The following is a 22,790-nucleotide window of genomic DNA, read 5'->3' on the forward strand; positions in this document are numbered from 1 at the left end:
TATAGGACTGTCCTTCTCCAGCATTTCCCACTATCAAGAGAGTTCCTAAAATTATTTGGTACAGCTAGATTATGAGGAAATATCACCAAATTAAAAATTACATTTTGATTTTGCATGTCCAACCTCTTTTTCTCACTTTTGCTAGCACGCATGTGAACAGTTCATTCATACAGATATTAGCTGAAAACAAAACTCAGGTTAGTACTTGAAATTAGTCTTGCAAATGGCCCTAAATTCATACCTCTGCCATCCCCTACCAAGCCCATCTACCTAAAAGAACATCTCCCTTCCCGCTAGAAAATCCCAGCTGCAAACAGCAACAGTTTGTTTCATAAAGAGGGAGAAACACAGGGCACTACTAGCAGAGGGTTCTGCATACAAGTTTGTTTTCTCTGGAGTGCTCTGACCCCTAAAGTCTGAAATAGCTTCAGTGGGTGACCTTCTGGCTGTATGCAAAAGGTGTCAGTTTAGCGAAGACAGTGAAGTTTGCGGGATGTCTGTTGGGAAAATACACCGAGTATTTCAAGCTATAGGGATCACAGGATTGGTGATCTGGTGGTGTGTGGCTGGGCTTTCTAACTCCTGTGTTATTGTATTCTTAAAAGGTACCTCAAGGATACTCTGAGCTGTGGTAGCTATCCTTCAGTGTAGAGTGCTTTCAAGCCAAAATAGAAATAAATTAATATGAGTAGGGTCTAAAGTTCACTATTAAACGTCACTTGTTTATGCAGCTACATGTATACTGCATTTGACTGAGTCTGGCCTTTAAATTTACCTTCATTTGTACCTACAAGTCCAAAAAGAAATTTGGAATCACGGAATACAATTCAATTAGTTTCCCAAACTGTCTTCAATATTAACTTCACTTCCCTAATCAACCAAAGTAAATCATTTTTGTGCCTTCTATCAGAGACTAATTTAAAACAGAATAAAAACGAACAAGAATTCCTCCCTTTTTATCACTGCTTCATGGTGAAGTTTTCAAAATGATGTACAGAAAAATCCTCAGCTCCTAGCCTAACAGTGCTATCTCCTTATTTTAGCAAATAGTTATTTACCCTCATGCAGAACTAAGAACCGCATGCAATGCTGTCCACAAGCAGATCTGTAGGTACCCTTACCTCCATAGACGAGGTAAAATGACTTGTTCATTCAGCAAGTTAATGGCAAAACCAAGAACAGAATGCAGGAATGCTGAGTCTTGGGTGGAGTATTCCCTCTGCTAACCCACACTGCACAGTATTTCCTAAGACAAACAGCTAGCTGTTTTTCTACTTAATTGTTGAATGCCAATGAGATTCAAACCTTTATTTGCCACCTCAAGTTTTTTTCTATCTTACTGCAGCATTCCACCATCCATGCCACTGCATACTCCTAGAAAATAGACTGAAACTTTCAAATCCTCACTTAAGAAAAATCTGTCAACTGCATGAAAAGAAGCAGTACCTGATGAAGTAACATTAGCTTTGGAGGGATTACAGTCAACAATCAAAATTACAATATAGGCATTTACAGCTCTGGTTCACTTCAGGTATTAAAATACAGTAACTTCACAACTGAAAAGTGATTTCTGTAAGACTAGGTGAAAAAGGTTTTTTTCTGCATGAGTTAAAGATAATTCTTGTAGCCGATCAGTTGAATCTAGCACTGCTGATCTGACTGAGCTTGCATCAAAGCTAGGCCATTTGCTGTTCCATGGAGGAAAAAAAAGCAGAAATTCAGTCAAACTACAAGTTGCCAAAAAAAAAATCATTCTGCACATACTCCCTAGAGACCGTCAGAGTTTGGAAGCTAAATTATCCAAAGATTCCACCTCAACTAAGCATACTCACAGCCAAAGATGTGGGGGCTGAGCAACATATTCCTTATAGCTGCCACCCCCATGGGACACCAGAGATACTCTCTCTCCTGTCCTCAGGATCAGGGATGGACAATGTTTTTGGCCAGAGTGCTAAAAACACCCTAACCCTAAACCCATGCCTTGATATGGTGTGCCAGAGGCAGACTGTGGGGGAAGCTACAAGGGGCCCAGTCCTTGGGACTTGGGGAATGCAAGAGACTGTGTCTGGCTAGAGCAAATAAACTGATAGGCAAGGCTGAAGGAAAGGAGCGGGAGGTTGGACAAGCAGCATTGCGGGGGAGGGAAAATACTGGATCTGGCTTGGCCAGGAGTGAGACTGAAATAAAGAATCTGCTGTGGGAATGGAGTCTTGGCCTACACTTTGCAAGAGACCAGGTGCTGAAGTGGGGAAGGAACAGAAGCATAACACACAGCCCTGTACTCCAGACAGAGGCAGCACACAGAGTAGCATCAGCTGCAGCAGCAACTATTTTTGCATCTCACCTTGCCCTGCACCCTCAGCTATGTTACTAGGGAGGAACACACAAGAGAACTGGAACAAGGACAAGACAGAAGAGATCAGACAGGGAGATGGACAGTCAAATCTATGGTCCAGCAGAGTATTTTCACCTCTAGATCTGAGGAAGGCAATCGAGATTCCTGAGTCTCACCATTACTCTTGTGTTAGTAAATATCCAGAAGCCCACTGAAAGTGTTCATCAACTCCCCTTCTAACACAGGTCCATACAGAAACTGACAGCCTACTACTGCGATCAGTTACGCTTAGCTTAAGTTGTAGAAATTTGTGTAGTGGATCTGAAGGCTCCAACCATGCAATTAAATTGCCTTAGCTGTAAGACCTATCCCTTAACTTATTTCTTTCCCCTATCTGATCCAGAACACACCTGTCAACGTCTGCAATAGAAAAACAGAAACCCTAGAAAAAAGAGCTTAATTGCCAAGCCTTAATTCACTTCCTAAACATCATGTCTTGTCCACTAGGGGTCCTCTAGAAAACCTTATATCTGGCGATACAATTATAGACTAATCACAATGCACTCCAGAAGATCACCAGAATTCTGGAATTTCCTCTCTTTTGAGAGTTTGACTTTGCAACATGATTAACAATATTTAAATACAGGCACTTTTAAAAATGCAATTACTCCTGACATTAGTGCTAAAAGATCACAGGCAGGAAGCAGTCTCAGAATGAGAGACTGCACAATCCCTCCAAAGACGGTCCCTGCCCCAGAGAGCTCACCACTTCTGATTTAATCAATACAAAACAGTTGAGTACATGTGGTAGGGGAGGAGGAAATACAATGTAAAAAGAGAGACAGATATATTTATATCAGTTGGTCTCACCACAGGTCTCAGTGGTTACAAGAATTTGCTGTCTTAACCACTACCAGCACGTTAACAAAACACTTTGTTTCCCTTATTTCATACCAACAAAGCATCAATACTTTCAGAGTCTCTATAAGCTTAGTAGTATGCCACATCTGTTTTGCTATACTATATGTTTTGGCATAATCCACTGCTACCCACCCCACACAGAAACACATGTCCAAGTTGCAGTAGAGTCTATTGATCCCAGATAGGCCTCATCAGTTATCTTCAGACACAAATAAGACAATCCTGGAAGACAATCATTCTTGACTGCGAAGGACTGACGAAGATGTTTTGCCTCATGATTTTCATCGCAGAAAATGTTCTTTGTAAAAACATATTAAAAATAAATAGTAGAAAAATAAAACTCACCTCATTTCCACCAACAGCTTTGGTTAAAATAACTGCAGAAGACACAGGAGGTGGCATGCAGCCTACTGTCTGCAAACTAAACAAAAAACAAGGAAATATATTCACAGCCAATCACAAATCACTATACAGTCTAAAATACTGTGCTACTGAACACCTCTTCAGAAACAATTATATATCACATATTTGACCCCTGACCCAGTGATGTCCATCTAGTAGTTACAGCAAAGCAACAGGAAGTAGACTGTTACTGGCCATGTGAATGGCTCTATGACCATGAATAAAACAGTCAACCTTTATTTGACTCAGCTTCCTGAGCTGTAACATGCATCTCATAATACTTACCATTTCTAAGCATTATATCCTTAATTTATTTATGTTTGCTGATACTACCTATATTATGGTAAATATACACAATATAAGATGCATCTATATTTTTTTATATAAGCTACAACAGTTTAAAAGTGTGGACTATTAGGAAGCCTCAGGGGAGAGATCAGGTTTACTAATTTAGGTTGATACTATCCTCTTTATTTCTAGGTAAAAACACAAATGCACACAACTGGAATTTTATTTACTGCGTGTTAGGAAAAGTTGTCAAATATTTTTAAGATGAACATCTGCTTTCTTAGCCATTTTGTCTACTTCCATTAATCAAAAATCATTTTCTTCCTTCTGTATGTTTTGAAAGTATATATACAGGTCTGTATTGCATGCTCAGCACTTCTCTGATACGCACACCTTAGACTGACAGCAGCAATGTGCATGCATCCAAAAGCAATGATCTGACAATTTTAACAATCAATTTGCAAGGGGCAGGAGCATGTGGGCAGGGCAGATCTCCACGGGAGTGCTTCTAGCATGTCCAACAATGTATAGCATGCTCTGTGTTTTGAAATGAAGTGTCTTGACCTCAGTTATCATGACAACCTTTGCCATGTACAATAATTTTTAAATTACATATGGAAGCTGCAGGCATCACATCAGAATTAAAGTTGATTTTTCAGCATGTAACCTTAGCTATTGGGAATTGGAAACTTCATTAGTGTCCCTAACTTGACAAGATACATAGCATAAGTTCAGACTCATATTCATCAGGACTTGATGCAGTTCTAGAAAGCACAAACAGTGAGTAGCTTTTAAACAAAAATGAGTTCTATTGAAACTACATCATTTGAATTTCTGATTCAGTATTTCAGCAAAGAAAAAGTGTCCAGTGGTAATCTATTCTATATTTTGCAGTGTTCATTTACACTCAAAGAATGCAATATTAAAAAGTAACATTAAAAATGACCATTAAGTCAGCACAAAAATATGTTATATTACAAAGTCATGGATCTGCTAGTAACCAATGCTAGAGAATACTGGGAAAAAAATCCACAGAATTAGAAGGAATAGATAAACGGTATCCACACATCAGCCACCAGAAAGGGAAACTAACCCATAAGAAACAATGCTGTAAGGACCCAACTGTGTAAAGTTCTGAGCACTTCCTTTGAAGTACCAAGTATCCCTCAGCTCCCAGTGAGTACAGAGGGAACTTGGACTATTCAACATTCCCCCACCTGAACCTTATTTTTAGAAAGGGGGGAAATATAGGAAGGCCTGGGAGGAGGGGGGGTGCCAGCTAGCAAGTGGGGGCTAGCAAGTCACTGGTGACCTTTAAAAAACTAAAAACACCTGAGAATGCCAATGCCCCTGGACCCGCATCAGTTTCTTGAATTTATAAATCTCTTCTAAAAGGTTTCTTGACAGTTAGTACATGCAACTTTCCACCTAGAATGATACAGGGCAAAAGATGAAAGATGTGGGCTAAAAGAGAAAATATCAAGAGATTTAAAATGCATGTGTGCAAATAGTCATTTTGGTTGAAGGGAAGGGGATTTTCTGCTTTGTGAAAAAAGAAAGGTTTAGTAAACAAGATTTGTAACCACCTCAACAACAATACTGTGATTCCCATTTTTTTTTTATATGAATCACTGTCAGAAACATAGTTCTAGATATCTTCATATGAACAGATCCACCTATAAAAAGTATGCTAGATGCTAACTGGAAAATATATTTACAGGCATTTCTATCAAGTTTGTGTTAAAATATGCACATAAATAGTACACAAACTATACCATATTATTTATTGCTGTATATGAGCAATCTGTAGCACACTAGCAAGGGTGTGTGTCACATCTTCTTCTACTATCCAATTATTACCATCAACTAAGAGAATATTTTACCAGTTCAAGTGGTAGAGGTAAGTATTATGGGTAGTGTTGTCTTGGGTTCAAATGCTTCAGGTAACCCTACACCAACAGTTTTCACAACCTTTTCATTTGCGGACTCCCTAAAACATTTTGAATGGGTGTGCAGACCCCTTTGAATTGTAAATGTGGACATTCATATACTTTTGATTGATCATAGTAATCTTTTGTAGACCCCTTAGACAGAGTCTACGGACACCCAGGGGTCTGCGGACCACGGGCTGAAAACCACTACCCTACATGAATGCACTGCAGTCAGACTTTAGTTATGCAACTAACAAAACCATATTTCTGACTAGATCGCTGTATGTTTTTATGTTAAAGCTACCATAAGTACTTAGGGTATGTGAAACAGGCCGTATTTGATTCCGATTCAGCCCGATTCAGGGGACAGTGATTCGATTTGCAGAGTCAGATCACTGCCCCGATTCAATTCAGCCAAATCCAAATCCGAAGTTTAGATTCTGATTCAGAAAATCAGTGATTCAGCCACAGATACAGCTTTGTAGGTTTTTTCTACATATCTTGAAGTAGCAGGCACGTCTCGTGAATGCTGAGATGATGGGGTGGATGAAGCGTCCCACAGGAGTGGGGGGTGGGAGGCACCCCACATGCTCAGCGGCGGACCTGGAAGTGGACTGGAAGTACTTCTGGTCTTCTTCTGGATCTGCCACCGAGAGCACAGGGGACTTCCCCCGCAGCCTCTCCAGCTTGGCAACCAGCCACGGGGCAACCCTAGGTCCTCCCTCAGACCCAGGAGGCACCAGTCACCAAGTCAGTGGGGGGGGAGGAAGAGTTCCCATGTGCACTCTGGAGGCGGACCCAGAAGTGGACCGAAGTGCTTCTGGTCCACTGCCAAGCACACAGGGAAACCCCCCATGCTTCTGTGGTCCACCATCTCAGCATTCACAAGCCACCTGGTACCTTGAGGTTTGTAGAAAAAACATAAAACTATGTCTACATCTGAATTATTGACTCTCTCTGAATTAAATCGGAGGCTTCCAATTCTATACAGAGATGAATGAGTCTCCTGATTTGTTTCGGATTCAGAGATTCAGCTGCTGAATCTCTGAATCAAATCAGCAACTGAAGCTTTGCACAGCCCTAATAAGTACTACACACCTACAGAATTGTTTCTGAAGGTGGAAAAAGTGAATCTCTGCAGGCATTTACTTCTTCAGCTTACTTTTAAAGGGATACTATCAACTTAAAAATGATCTGAGAAAAAAGAAATTTAAGAGTAATTTATGGAGGTTTCAGCCTATTTTACTATAATTACATCCTCTACCTCCTTTCTTGCCACTGTAATTTGTTACCTCTAAAAATTCTAAAAATAACATTTGAAACAAAAAGGACTTCCCAATACTATTCTCATCTAAAATGGAAAAAAGGTACAACTGAAGAAATAGCTGTTACCACAAAAGAAACAGCTACCCAGGACTAGAGAATAAATAATTCATGAACTCAATATAGAAGCACTGCAAAGAACTTTAGGTTCGACTGTACCTTTCAGGTGCCTCCCTGTATCGAGAGTAGCACAGAGTACAGGGTCTCAGGAGGAACAGCAAGAAGCACTCTGGCAAGTGCAAGCAGGAATCCCTCTAGCAGCTCATGTCTACATTTACACTCCTTGGCTGAGAGCATTTTTATTAATCCCCTCCCTTAAGCTTCACTAATCAGTCAGTAAAGGGAGCGGCTAAGGCACTGCCTCTGTCTACCCCCTTCTGTTTTTATACGGGGTATTGTAATGCTTCTGAAGAGTAGAGCTGTTTCACAAGAGCATAAAGGCAGCAATTTGTCCTGTTTTACATAGAGTTAGAAGGTTCCTTGCATTCTCCTTTAGCTCAACATAGAAAGCTCCATCATAAAGAGCACGAAATATTAGCTCCAGAATGAGCTAAACTGGCTATTAAAAGACCTCAAACCTTCTTTTGGGTGTGTGCTTGTCTAAGTAAAGATAGAGCTCAGTGGTTTTGATTTTCCCCACCTTCCTTGCAGCTCCCACTAAACTTTCCCCTTTGAGTGCATGGATTCACTCACAAGGGCACCTTGCCAGTGCAGTCTTGTGAATGGCAGTATTGATAATAGAAGACGTCCTTTTAAAGTTATTGTGCATTAATTCACTAATCTGAGTGTTCTTTGTATGAAATCCCCACACAATAAGCTAACTGCAATAAAAGCTAAAACACTCTCAACACAAAAAAATAAATCAAAACACAACTGGACAAATGTTTCTGAAGCATTTTTAAGCTTTAAAAAACCCCAATAGATACTTTTATAAAAATAGCCGTAAATGTGAAATTCATGAAAAGCAGTAAGTTTTAGTCACTATAATTATGGTATCACATGTATGTGCCTATGCATAAAGATGACAATATAACCCTTAAATCCAAATAAACACAGCAGGAAAGAGAGAAGGCAATGCAGAGGGTGGGAAGAGAAGGATCAAACTCCTTGTACATTGTAGTCTAGCAATCAAGACTACTAGGAATTAGGGAAGATTACTGGCAGGCTAATTATGAGGAAAACCAAGCATTAGTCTTGCTGGTTACAAAGCCAATGCCATCATCTTCACAGTAGCCTTGAATCACCAAGTGTAAATTAAAGCTGTTCCTCTTCATCCTTAATCTCAGTAATCTAAAGGTATTAATATGCAAGACAATACTGCTGTTTCATAAATGAGAGTCTTCTCTTTAAGATTCTGTGTCACTCATAATGTTGGGACCATTTCACAAAGCAAAAAGTCTGTAACACAGCTGAAAAATAAATACTGAATAATCATCTGGAAATGTACAACGTGAAGCTGAATACACAAGATCATTTAAAAACACACACACAAGACATACATACTACATGGGTTCACAGACTTAAGTCGATCTGCATTAATCACTTTTTCCTCATGCTTCTTAAAAACTAGCACAGCAGCTTCAACAGCCTGCTGTCAAACAGAAAGCTGTTCAGTAGCAAGCTCTGTACACTGGAAATTAGCTGACAAGTTTTTCTAAACACAAGACCCTCATTCTGAAAGAATAATCTTGTGTGTGCTGCTTTTTCAATAGCAAGTGTCAAAGCATGCTAGTGCACAGTGAAATCTCTTTACTACATAACTGTTAAACATACATTACTGGAAGAGCAACCTTTAAAATAGCCATAAATATATTTCACTCCAATGTGGTTAAACATACCCTTTTAAAAGCCACTCATTTATGGGTGTGATTGATAATAGTTGAAGAAAAAGCCATATTGCTGTTGGGAAGAACACAAGTGTAAAGATCTGGACAAAAAGATGTAGTTTCACATGCATCAAAGCACTTGTCAGCTCCTGCAAAACAAGAAAGAGAGAGGAAGCTGCAGTCATAACACTTAAGTAAGCTCACTTTTGTGCTAATAGTAAGAAAAAAATACATGTCAGAGGCATCTTTGTCGGAATGCCTATTCTCCCCTTCAGTAATTCCCATTAAAACTAAGGCTTGTTTTACTATCAGGCTTTTAAAAAAAACAACAACTCCAAATGTCCCTACCATTGTTAACAACAGCTCATCTCCCACAATGAAAGCTCTAATACAGACAGGCACCTGACTGCCATCACCACTAACAAATAAGCTGACATACTATCTACACCAGGCAGTAGCGTAGGGATGCAGCCGGGTGCCCGAAGCAAAGCAGATGCCGTGATTTCTGGTTGCTGCAGCAATTGTGCTTCTTTTCACCATCCCTGCTAAAGTTGGTGTTTGGGTGGTTGCCCTTATTCCCTCCCCGCAGTTGTACCACTAATACTAGAGTGCCTGTCGCAAGGGCAGTAAACTACTGTTATCAACAAAGTGAATATTTTAAAAGTTTTCCCAAGCTGAGACCAACCCAACAACTGTACAAGTCTTCTGTGTACCAACACTAAAAGGCTTATAATGCAGAAAAAATCATCAGCATGGTTTTTATAGTGAAAAAACAAAGCCATTCAGTGCCATTTCTTAAAAACTTATTTGGCATACCAGGAAGAAAAGATGTGCTTAAACACTAACAGTGTGCACCAGAAATTACTGCAGCAAATTCATACAAAAAGACCTCAGTAAGCTGATGAAGCACTGCCCAGAAAGAATACTGAGGTTGTGACAAACACATAGCAGCCAGAACATTCAGGGAAATGAAAGAGTAAAATGTAACTGGATGCTGCAAAAATAAATACAGATGGTAAAGCATTATTTACATGGCCTATTACCTACTTAGCTATGGTCTTGTATTTTGATCTTTCTGCTGTATTACAAAAAACCTTCAGCAGATTTATGTATGAATTTCCTTGAGAAAGTCTTGAAAGACCACCACCTCTTTGAGATGAATATACCATATTTGAAGGAACAAACTAAACAACATAGCTCTCAAAACAGCAGAATTCCCTTCAATCACTTTAAATGTTTACTTCATTGAAGGATAACATAAATCTTATGAGAAAGTTATTGTTAGAATTGCTCGCCTGTCTAAGTCAGATACGCAAGACTGACTTTAAAAAAACCCATCTACTTAAGTGCATATGCATAGTCGACATGGTATTCACAATATGCATTTTATAATGTTACTTTTTGTCAATGTTCAAGAAAATTGCACTTCCCCAAAAACAGGTAATGGAATGTGTGTACTGAAGTTTTCAATTTTGAAATGTAGCCCTTTTCCACAGACAATTTATAAAGGAAACAGACAGTCAAACAAGCTTTAAGAATGACGCTCAAGTCAAACATTGTTGGCCAGTTTTGTTCAATATGTTCAATACTTCATTAATGATCTGGAAGATGGGATGGATTGCACCATAAGCAAGTTCACAAATGATACCACGCTGGGGGGAATAGTAGATATGCTGGAGGGTAGGCTAGGATTCAGAGTCACCAAGACAAATTGGAGGACTGGGCCTTTGTTCAACAAGGACAAGTACAAAGTCCTGTACTCAGGATGGGAGAATCCCATGCACCCCTACAGGCTTGGGATCAACTAGCTAAGTGACAGCTCTGCAGAAAAGGACTCGAGCATTACAGTGGACAGGAAGCTGAATATGAGTCAACAGTGCACTATTTAATATTTTCTTCAACAAGAAGAAGAAAGATGAATGAAAGATTATCATATCAAATACAAGATGAGGGTCTCTCCCCATTCAACCAAAAATATATAATTGTCCATGTATAGAATCTTATTATTGAGGGACTTCCTCACATTTGAAGTCATCTTGGATTTGGAAAAATATAGTAGTTAGTGGCAAAGATAATCATTTAATACATCTGCACATTCTTTCTTCCTTCTTGCCAGGTCCCCAAAGCTTGGTCCTACAACTGTTCGCTGACTGAGCAGTGTAAGATACTTAGCGTAATTTCTGGTTGTCAATGTCACATCCACTTTAAAAAAATAAAATAAAATAAAACACAATGTGGAAATTAAAGCCAACCTATTTATGTAGGATAAGCTTCATTTCCCATTTCAATACCATACAGTTTTCAGTAGTTTTCCTTTTAATGAATTATTTTGCCACATTAATGATATAGGTCCTTGCAGATATAAAGGAGAAGAAAAGAGATTATCTGAGTTACAAGCTATACATACCCCAAATTATCAGTGTCTTAAATATGTTTTAAGCCACGATCCACTTCCTGTGCACCCGTGCCAATCTGTGCACACACCCCTAACCTCAGCACCATACCTAGACTCCTGGTGGCCCTGGGCAAACTTTTAGTATTGGGCCCCCCTTCTCCAGAAATAATGATAATAATAAACTTTTAAATTACCATTTTCAGGCCCTCTTTCTGTCCAGGCCCCAGGCAACTGCCCAGTTTGCCCATGCCTGCATCCAGCCCTGCCTATCCTCCCATGGCCCCCTGGTCCTTCCCCTGCTGCACTGCTCCAGGCAGGGGGGCAGAGGGGAAAGAGCTTCATCTGGGTGATTCCTGCTTCAGTGCACAGAGCTCTGGCTCCAGCTTCCAGCTGCCTTCCACCCACTCTGCCCTCCTTGCGAGATGAGCAGCCACCCAGGGGCAGGTGGAGCAGGTGAAAAGGTGGCTGAGGAGCTGAAGCCCCACGCGCTCCAGCTGAAGCTTCTTCCCTGCCCACCTGGAGCACATGGCACAGCAAAGACAGGAGCAAGAGGAGGAGCTGCTGCTGGAGGCAAGGCACGCAAAGCAGCACCCAGCTGGCTGCAGCACCATCAGGAACAGCCCCACTGGAAGCTGTGCTGGCTGACGTCAGGGCTGGGTTGGCAGTGTGGGTTGCCCTGGCAGAAGCGGGCAGGCCTCAGCCTCACGCAGAGCACTGTGGGGGCAGCTGTGGGCTGGAACCAGTCAGTTGGCAGGGTGGGTCCATCCCACGGGCTGTATTTTTACCCACCCCTGTATTTAACAGACATTCATGAATATGGTTTTAGGTTCTAGGTCCGCGGGGAGGTTTGCATAAGGTAGCTGTTTTAAAAGCCGTAACTAGCTAATAAGTGAAAAAGGGAGTGGGCACCATGGCAACGTCAAGTTAAACATTCCTTTTGTGTATTGGGACCACAGACTTATTGCCTCAAAAATATAACCAAAGTGACTTCTGTTTACTTTTATTCCAGACTATATCAGCAAGCTGCCAACTGTTCTGCAACATACTTTTGAATCATATCAACATATTATTGAGCATGAGCTGTGTTTTCCCAATAACACTGACTGATGCAAGTTATTCTAAACTTTCCAGATGTTTAGTTTAAATACGCACATTGTTAATGTAAAACTTGTATTTTTTAATTTCATAGAATATATTCAGTACACACATGCACACACACACATCAAATATTAAAATAAAGGAGAAACAACTTGCACTGATAGCATTAAATCAGTAATGACTTGGTTAAGAGATACAGTATGACCAACTTTAGATTACACCTCATGTGACTCAAACCACAGAAGGATTTAGAAAGAACAAATAAAATAGGCCTAGAGTATCTCACTGCTAATCCAGCTGTACATTAAAAATGATTTTTGAAGTTTGGGACATTTAAGAATTTAACAGCTCCTAGAAACAAGGTCTTCTGTCAGACCAGATACTTCATACAAAGAGCTCAGATTCTTAATGGCCTTCTACCAAGCTGATTTACCAGCCCATCTAACAGGCACTGTTTTTTATACCAACTGATCCTGATTTGATCAGCTTCTAGTTAGCAACTGCCTTATGAAACCAAATCTTCACAAATTCAAGCAACCAAAGGGGAAATGGAATTTTTCTATTTCTTCTCCAAACCCAAGACACTCAGTGTTCCTTGGAGAAGACTCCCTATGCTATTTCTCAATTTCCACTTTTGAGTATTCTTCCTTATGAAAAAACTCCAATTGCCTCCCTCTCCTAGCATTACTTTTCCTAATAGAAGGATGAAACTGATAAACTCTTAACAGTTCCACTGACAACAAAAGAGTTCCAAATTACAGTAATTAAATGGTCCAAGGTTACTCATTTCAATGATGCCATATTTGGGCACAAGTGTGACCATAAACATAAGCACATGCCCTCAGGCAGCATGTCCTCAATTCAAACTTGGTCCCCATTTGGAGCACTATCTTAACAACATTAGGGTTATAAACTTTTTAAAAAATAAATAAAAATAAAAGCTTTAACTTGCAAAAGCCAGCTTAAAGATGAGTCAGCAAGTACATTTTTCAAATCCTGGCTCAAAGTACCCACAAAAATCTTCTCTCTACTTTACAGCTAAAATGCAAAATCTTCTCTCTACTTTACAGCTAAAATGCTTACTTTAGAGGCAAACACAAAGCTATTTAAGGTATCTTATTTAAGAAACAGCTCAAGTCAGTCAACAAACGGAAAAGGAACCAGGTGACTACATTGGCAGAGAAATTTAATGTTTTTCTTTAATGTAAAGCCATCTGACTTGTGCAAAGAGAAAACAGCTGCACTTCTACCAATTATCACAGCACCACAGGCAACCTGGCCTGATGAACTCCCTTAAATTGAGACTCTCAGTCTAATCCTTGTTCTGAAAAAAAGAGAAGGAAGCAAAAGTTGAAACAGGGGCAAGCCCAGACATGGCACTAGGATCAGGACATGAACCACATATCCATCCATGAATCACATAAAAGAATGCTCCAGGAAAAAGTTCTCAATCCACGGATAGCTCATGGAGCCATACTACACTCACATGCTAATAGAGCCTCATCAGCAGGGATCATGGAGCTACTCACCATTTCTGAGCCACCGACCATCTTTAGAGGTCAGGTGAGAAGATTGTGGAGGGCAGGTGAGGCCCTGAATGACTGGAAAGGGGTACATATAGTAGAGGTACACCAATACATCGGTCCTATATAGGATTCGCACTGATATAAGGAAAATTGACAGCATTGGTAATCGGCTGTTTTTGGCTGAGGTGGCCAATAATGCCGCGTGTATGTGTGCAGCTGCAGCGCAGGCCAGCAGCATGGAAAGCAGCATCCAGCTGATCAGTCTGTTGTGAGGGAAGGAAGGGACATGGGGGAAGCAGGCTGAGGTCCCTGTGGCAAGGGAGCAAGTGTGGCAGGGGCAGGCACTGCCCAGCCAGGGCAGGGCACAGGTCAGAGCTGCAGCTTGTCCGAGGGACATGGTGGGGGGAGGCGGCGGCAGCACTGGGAGCAGGGGCTACAGTGAATTTTGCAGTGGCTGCAGCTCCCCCACACCCCACAGCCCCACTCCCAGTGCCACCACTGACAAGAACAGCATGACTTAACCTACCCACTGGGAAAAGCTCGGCACAGCTCTGGCCCCAGCCTGCAGTGGCAGCCTGCCCTCACCTGCATGCAAATCCTGGGGCACACGCCCCCCCATTCCCTCCCATGGTGTGTGCAGTGGTGGGAGCCATGCTCCCCCACCCCGCCCCACAGCCTCTGAACAATCTATTGTAGCCCCATTCCATGTCCTGCCCTAACTGAGCAGCGCCTACCCCAGCCCCACTCCTTCCCTCACTGTGGGGACCTCAATCTGCACCCCATGCCCCTTCTCCCCCCTTCCCCATCAGATTTACCAGACAGACATTGCTCCCCATGCTGCCAGGCAGTATATCGGCAATCAGATTGGTATCAGCCAATATGGATCATTAAAAATCGGCCATCTGTATCAGCCCAAAAAATCTCTATTGGTGCACCCCTAAAATATAGTGCCCGTCTTCAAGAAAAGGAAGGAGAAAGGTTCCAGAGAATTACAGACTAGTCACTCTGACCTCTACCTGGAGAGATTATGGAGCAGACCATCAAGGAATCTGTTTTGAAGCACATAAAGGAGAAAAAAGAACAGCCAGCACAGATCAAGAGCAAGTCATACCTGACCAACCTGATTTCCTTTTCTGATAAGGTGACAAGCACTATTGATGGGAAAGCAGTGGATGTGATACGCCCTGATTTTAGCAGGGCTTTTGACAATCTCCCATGACATGTTCATCGGCTTTTTTTGGCTTGTGTAGCCAATAATGTCACCAGTAAATGCCACATGCATGCACACAACTGCAGCATGCACATGGCCAGAAAGGCGGAAGAGCAGAGGCTCTGCGGAGGGTGAAGATGGAGAGAAGAGGCTCAGGGGGCAGATGGCAGGGGGAAGGGGGCAGAAAGCAGCTGGAGTAGGGCTGGACCAGGAGCTGCAACATCCACCTGCCCCAACACCACCCTCGTACTTGATTCTAAGACAAGGGGCTGTCTTCCCCCATGTTAAAAAGGGAAGGGCACATCATCTTAGAATGCAGTAAACACAGTGCATGCACAAATAGAATGGGGAATGACTAGCTAGGCTTCAGTACTGCAGAGAAGGACCTACAGGCTATTGTGGACCATAAGCCAACAGTGTATTCTTGTTGCAAAACAACAGTCAACAGCATTGTAGGTTGTTTGTCACTTGCAAATAAAAGGAAGTGATTATTTTGCTCTATAAGAGACTGATGAGATATCACTCAGAATACTGTATCCAGTTCTGGATCCCAGACTTCAAGGAAGATGTGGACAAATTTATAAAAAGTCCAGAAGAGAGTGACAAAAATGATTAGAAGCGAGGAAAATGACTTAACAGGAAAGACTGAAAGAACTTGGATTATTTAGTCTGGAAAAAAGAAGACTGAGGGGGATAACAGTTTTCAAATACCTGAAGGGTAATTATAAAGAGGAGAAAGATAGACTATTATCTGTGACCCAGAGGGACAGGACTAGGAGCTTTAGCCTCAAACTGCAGCAAAGGAATTTTAGGGTGGAGATTAGCAATAACTTTCTTAGTATGAGTGGTCAAACATTGGAACAAGCTGCCTATAGAAGCTGAGAATCTAAAAAATGTCAACCATTTTTAACATAAGGTTGGACAGACACTTGACTGGGATTGTTCAGTCATCAATGATCCTGGCTTTAGCAGGGAGCTGGACTAGATGACCTCCCAAGAATCTTTTGAGCCCTAGTTTCCTATGACCCTAACACTCAGCCAGCCCCATCTGGAAATGATGCTAAACCCTTGTTATGGCTTACAGAAGTATGCAAGTTTCATGAGGAACTTCTGCACTTCAATCCCTCTAAAGACCTATTAAGGGCTTTCCACAGCTATAAAGGGTCTTTTAGAGGTCCTTCACTAACTTTCACTCAGTTCTGCCTTCTCATTTCCTCCCCCAATCTCATGGAAGTTATTCTAAATACATAAAGTGGTTATACCCTATACATGCAAGTTTCACATATTCTCTATTAATCAGTCTACAAACTACATCAACCCCCAAGATTAGTAATATCATGCTTCTAGCTACAGTCAGGTACTTTCAAGAACAACACAAACTTTGAAACTAAAACAAGAAAGAAGTAATGAGTATCATTTACAGTACCTCAGTTTTTAGCGAGAGTCCACTGTTAAAGAATATGGCTGAAACAGCAATGTAAGTTATAGTAATTTCTGGTTTCAAGGGTCCTAAAAAATATAAACACAAAAACAAAAAGCAAAGTAAACCAGTGTTAAGCAGACAAGGGTACAGAAAGTTATAAGAAATCAAAGTAATTGACAGCATATTTGGAGTAATTCTGATCATTAAAGTCAATTTTTAAAACTTAAGTTTTGCTTTGTAAGTAAACATCACTCTTTTATATATTTTAAGTAAAAAAACGAGACTCATAAGCAATTGGAGAGAGAGAGAAAGATTAGACATGGTGTAATGAAGAATATGCCAGCACAATCAAAACCTATTTTTTTTTTGTGTGTACACAGCATGACGGAGTGCAAATAAGGAACCTTCCTCCACCCTTGGACTGACCTTGTGAGATCTGTAGTCCATATGTTCAGAGGAATGCAGTGACTAAACTCTTTTTTTTTCCCCCATAGGGGTTTCAGAACCACCCCAGCCCCACCTGCACCAGCCAGTAGGCCCAGCTGGCAGCTTGGAGGAAAGCAAGCTGCACTCCACAAAGGGATTCAAGTGACTATACAGTTCCATGTAAACCCTAACGGGGCTGCATGATCAAGTCCTACATGAACTGCAGTGAACAGCCAACTGTTTTTGTAACTACCCAATCAGGTTAATTTTGTCAAAAGAAAATATTAGTAATAGGAGTTCTGATCAAATTAATACCTGAACTGAGCACAAGGATCCTATTTTAAAATGCAAAATTATTTTTCCCTTTTTTTACTTCATACTACATTTAGTATTAATCATCTGTCCTAAGTAAAACTACAGCAACCAAACAAACAAGCCACTCTTCTATAATTCAAAATAGAAGATCCTTTTTGTTCTTGTGCATGAATGACACACATTGATGGTCTTGGAGAAGCTGAATGCAATAGATTTGGATAATGTTCATTCAGAGGGAGTATGATGCTAGGCTTGATTGCCCAACTCTTCTCTCTGAGGCTAGGAAAAGATCTTGCATTTTTCTCTAGACAACTTGTACCTGCACCTGTCCTGCAACAAAAATATCCTGGATGGGCATGTACACACATCATACTTCTAGTCACAGTTTAATGAATGACTGAATGCACTGCAACTTTCTGCCTCTGATTCAATGATGCAATCCTGGGAAAATTGTTCCAACGCACATTCAGATGCCCTGTGATAGACTGTTAGTACTTCTTACCCAGTGAACCTTCTTAGGATTTATCCTGGGACAACAGACATAGGGGTCTGAACAACTGTACCTTGTCCTAGAATAAAATGGTTTATCCCAAAACAAATGTTATGTCTGTCTGCAGCCTTAGTCAAGTTTTACTTTCATATAGGCCTTGCTTGGTGAGATACTAGAACTGTAAAAAGAAGTCTCTATATAAAACACAACATCAAGGCAAGTGTGGAAATGAAAGCTGCAGCTACAGAATTTGGTTTTGTTGCACATTCTGTATCTTTTCTAAGAACAGCATATAATACAGTATGATAAGAAACAGAGAGAGACCATGGCTACATGTGCCCAGTATGTCTTTCATCTGGTACTGTTGGAATCTGATTTTTACTATCACTTGGTTTTAAACTGTGCGACCTGAACATTACTATGTGAACTTATGAAGTGATCGTCACTTTAGAATCAGGAAGATTAAGTATTTGTCTAGTGCTAGGAACATCCAATGGGGCATCCAATCTCTTTTGCAAAGATTTTTATAAAGAGTATGTTCTAAGAGGAATGAAATAAGCTCTCATCAGCCAACAAAACATTTAAAGAGATGAGCTTTGTATTGCAGTTGGAAAACACCAGACACCATTAGAAGTCTGTTCTACTGCCAAATAAAGCTCAAGACATGCTGCACTATGGCTCTGTTGGCCAAAAAGTCACAAAGTCTCCTACCCTTTCCCTCCCAAGACTATGTTTTTTTCCTCCCATGTCTTTCTAACTTTAAAGCAGTAAGTGGCGGAAGAGTAGCTTGAGATCATGTGGCTGGATCTACAGATGGTTTTGTTTTCTGTTGTCCCAGGAACAAACCCTGACAATTGAGCAGTAATCAAGTTAGGCAGGAATAAGTTCAGTGCTTATACAAGAAGAGTCGTCACTAGGTTGTTTAAAAAAGGCAAGAAACTCAGTATTGATGGCTCTACAGACCTATGCAGAGCTTTACTTCCAATGCAATTACAAGGGAAGGACTTTGCACACTGAGTTCAATGCAGGATTAGTACCTTAGTTGCCACAGACAGCTCAGAAATTGTTCTTACAATGCTTTTAAGACTTGACTTTTTTTTCTTCCTCCAGAAGCCAAGCATAGGTACTAATTCCTTGAGAACAGTATGTCTGCTGCCAAACTTCAGCTCTTTAAAAAAATTAAAAACTATGTATGGAATATTTTTACAATGAGGAGAAAGGTGTTTCACCATGTTAGTCCCAAGTCAAGCCGAAGGTAAGCACCTTAGAGACTAATTGGCTCAGAGGACCATGGGTTTTGTATATAACAGCCTGCAAGTCATATAGCTGTTGCCTATGGAAGTTCATGACTCTCTGAACCAATTAGTCTCTAAGGTGGTATCCTGCCCTACTGTCTTTTAAAATGAGGGAAGTGATTTTTCCTCCTATTTTTCCTATGAAAACAGTTAAAGAAATATTGGGGGTTTTTTCATATTATATATGCAAAGAAATTCACCTTCAGGCAGAGACCAACCACGGAGAAAATTACCATAAAAAGTGGATGTTTTGGAAAGTTTTGAGCATTTGGACTTTGTAGCTATAACCAAAACAAACCAGTAGGCGTTACTGGGTATGCAATATTTATTATTAAAATTATGCAATCAATTAAAAAAACAAACAAAGCACCAAATGTTTCACCTGCTATTGTTACAAGTAACATATTAATCTCCTTTACTGAGAAGATTAAAGAATTCAGTTTGTTGACTTTATACATTTGACAACACACTTTATGTGCTCAGTTCCACTATTTCCCCTGTATAGTAAATCAGTTTCCTCTGTTGTTCATAGGGAAGCAACAGAGGACACAAAAAAATGGAAATGTATTATAGTAAAACAACAAATATTGATAAGAGCCATCTGGGGTAGAAGTAGTACCTGAAATCACTTCTAACTCAATTTCAAGTTGTCAGTCAGTGTCCCTCTCAAGTGGGTCAGGGATGAAAGACAATCAAATATTAAACTCCAATTATTTTCTTTTTAGGCATTTCTTAATGGAATTATTTTCACCAAGTCAGCAGAACCATGCTCAAAACAGATTTTAACCTGATTTTCATCCCTATTAATCAAGTAAGAGATGCATACTCTTAAACACTTTCAATTATGGACCCTACCTTATTAATCTTTGTACAAGACCAACCTATGACAGAGATGGGAATTCAGTAAAGGATTCTTCTTGGGTTATGTTAGAAATGAATAAATGTGATTTGCCATGTTTACATTTTAAAGTCTAAAACCTGAGTGAGGAAAGCTGAATCTTGCAGCTTCCTCTTCTCTCAAGGGCCTCTTACCAACCCAGATTTCACAATACACAGTGGGAGATGACCTTGGAGTGATAACTACTCTGCTAAAGGTATACAAAAGTACTGCTTCCCAAGATGCAGCATTGTTACAAGAGAGAAACCATTATTAGAATTAGAAAACATTTCACTCCAACATCTCCAACTAAATGTCTGCCAACATCAATTTTGTTTTTATATTTGAACAAGAGCATGGACCCTAGTGGATGTGTTTCAAGTCCTGAGCCCCTCATTTAAGTTTGTACAGTCAAAGTACACAGCAGCCTGATGGAATTTAGTTTTTAATGCAAGAGGCAAGGATTTCTTTTTAAAGCAAGAATACCTTTTCTGGGACCAGCTGTGTAGTTGGGAGAGTTTTAAATGCAAGGCATTCTTCATGAGTCAGAAGACAGGGTAGATTTGCACCTTTATAGCCTAGCTAAATAAGACAGAGAGCATATTTGTGCACCCAAGCATCCAATGAAGTGAACTTGTGTGCATGAAAGACTGTGCTATGAGCTTTTTCTATATTCAAACACATCTATATATCCCTATATAGATCTATATATCTATCTATAAATAAATGTTCTTTAGCTAGTCTATAAAGATGCCAATCTCCCCCGGCTTCCAACTGACTTCAAACTAACACAGATGAATGATACCATTCTTCAGTCCAAATTCACTTCATCAGATGCTGGGTACATGAAAGCTTGTGCTACATATAAGTTGTATAGGCAAGCTCTGAGTTATACACAAGCTTTTGTGCTCCCAGCATCTGATGAAGTGAACCAAAAATGTTAGTGCTGGTGTGCAGTCAGGCAGAAGGCAGGGAAGACTGGTACCTTTATAGCGTAACTAAACCACACACACACAAATATTTTTATACAGAGAGACAGAGAACATGTGAACACACAAGCCTTCATGCACCCAAGCATCTGATAGTCAGTAAACCTGGGTGCACAAAAGCTTGCACTCTTTCTACATATCTAACTTAGTTTAGACATGTTATTTGGCTGGCCTACAAAAGTGTAAATCTCCCCTGCCTCCTGCCTGACTTCAGACTAACACCAACACTCTTCAACCCAAGTTTGCTTCATCAGATGCTGGGGGCATGAAAGCTTGTGCTATGCATCTTCATCTTAAGTCCCAATCATGCTCAACAGCTTTTAACATAGCCCTTGGGCATCACCTTCTATTCAAAACTAAGAATGACCCTGTGAAGATTGGAGAGGGAGTTAGGCATGTTAGTCTGAAGCCCGTGAGAAGGCAGGGGAGATTTGCACCTTGGAAGCCTAACTAAATAAAAGTTATATAGAAAGAGCACAAGCTTTCATGCACCCAAATTCACTTCATCAGATGCTTGGGTGCACAAAAGCCTGTGGGCTTTCTCTCTCTGTGTGTTGTTCAGTTAGTCCGTAAAGGTGCAAATCTCCCCTGCCTTCTGCCTGACTTCAGACTAACACTAACACGCTACAACACAAGGGGTGCATCTATACATGCAATTAATGCTATTTGGCTTTACTGTGCAGTAAATTTACTATCTGCATATGCCAGTAGCAAACTTACAGTGCAGTAAGAGTCTACACATGCAGACGGTGACGCTTTACTGCGCAACAGATTAGTCTGTTGCTTTGCAGTAAAGCATCTCCTGTAGATACGGCCAACATCACTTCATAAGATGCTGGGGGCACAAAAGCTTTTGTACAGCTTACACGCAGCACACGCTTCTGTGTTTCAGGGGCATTAGTTGTAGCCATGTTGGTCTACGGACACGGGCCGACAAGATTCTCTGGGGAAATGTGATATCTTTTATTAAACCAACTAAATAGTTGGAGAAATTATTTTTTTCTGCCCAACTATTTAGCTGGACTGTTTAATTGGAAAAACTTTTCCAACTATTTAGTTGGTCTAATAAAAGATATCATATTTCCCCAAAGAACCTCCTCTGCACGCGCTTTTGCGCACCCAAACGTCCCTGTTGGTCTGCATTCGTCTGAAGCCTGGCAGGGGAGATCTGCACTTTCCCAGACCAACTAAACAAGCCACAAAGACAAAGCATGCATAAGCTTTCATGCCCCCCCCCAGCATCCCACCAAGCAAACTTGGGTTGAAGCCGCGCCCGAAGCCGGCAGGCGGACACCTGCACACACGAACTAAGTGCCACGTAGGGAGCTCCTCATCGCCTCTGTTGAAGGCACCGGGGTCCAGAAGGCTGCCCCGAAGAGCAATGACTCCTGCTATTTAGGTGGCCTAATACCAGAGATCACCTCTACCTAAAGCACCTTCCTGCCTGCCCTCTTTCCAGACGTCGCATTGAGTTGAGCGGGAAAGGCAGGTTATTCGGGCAACCTGCAAAGAGGCGAGCCCCCCCTGCCTCAGCCGCCGGGCTCCCTTCACCCCGGGGCACTGGTGGTGGGGGGAGGGGTGTGCTGCAAAGTGTCCCGGAACCGCGGGGAGGGCGCTCCGGCCCCGCGCACTCACCGCCCTTGGCGCCCACGGCGGGCTGCAGCTTGGCGGCAGCGATGGCCAGCACGATGCCCAGCAGGAACCACTCCTTGCGCAGCCG

The 22,790-nt window shown here is 41.1% G+C and overlaps 1 protein-coding gene across 1 annotated transcript in view; it reads right to left on the minus strand.

Annotated features, from left to right (window-relative positions):
- Window positions 1-22,790, minus strand: part of SLC10A7 (solute carrier family 10 member 7) — a gene marked incomplete at its 5' end in the record, with an annotated part of 200,735 nt that extends 177,945 nt beyond the window's left edge. The window contains 4 exons of the mRNA XM_019534328.1: window positions 3,602-3,677; window positions 9,039-9,175; window positions 16,682-16,764; window positions 22,706-22,790. Coding sequence (XP_019389873.1) covers window positions 3,602-3,677; window positions 9,039-9,175; window positions 16,682-16,764; window positions 22,706-22,790 — 381 coding nt within the window. The remainder of the gene's footprint in view (window positions 1-3,601; window positions 3,678-9,038; window positions 9,176-16,681; window positions 16,765-22,705) is intronic.

This window comes from Crocodylus porosus, unplaced genomic scaffold, assembly GCF_001723895.1.
Source record: "Crocodylus porosus isolate Cpor-Errol unplaced genomic scaffold, CroPor_comp1, whole genome shotgun sequence".
Taxonomy (NCBI): domain Eukaryota; kingdom Metazoa; phylum Chordata; order Crocodylia; family Crocodylidae; genus Crocodylus; species Crocodylus porosus.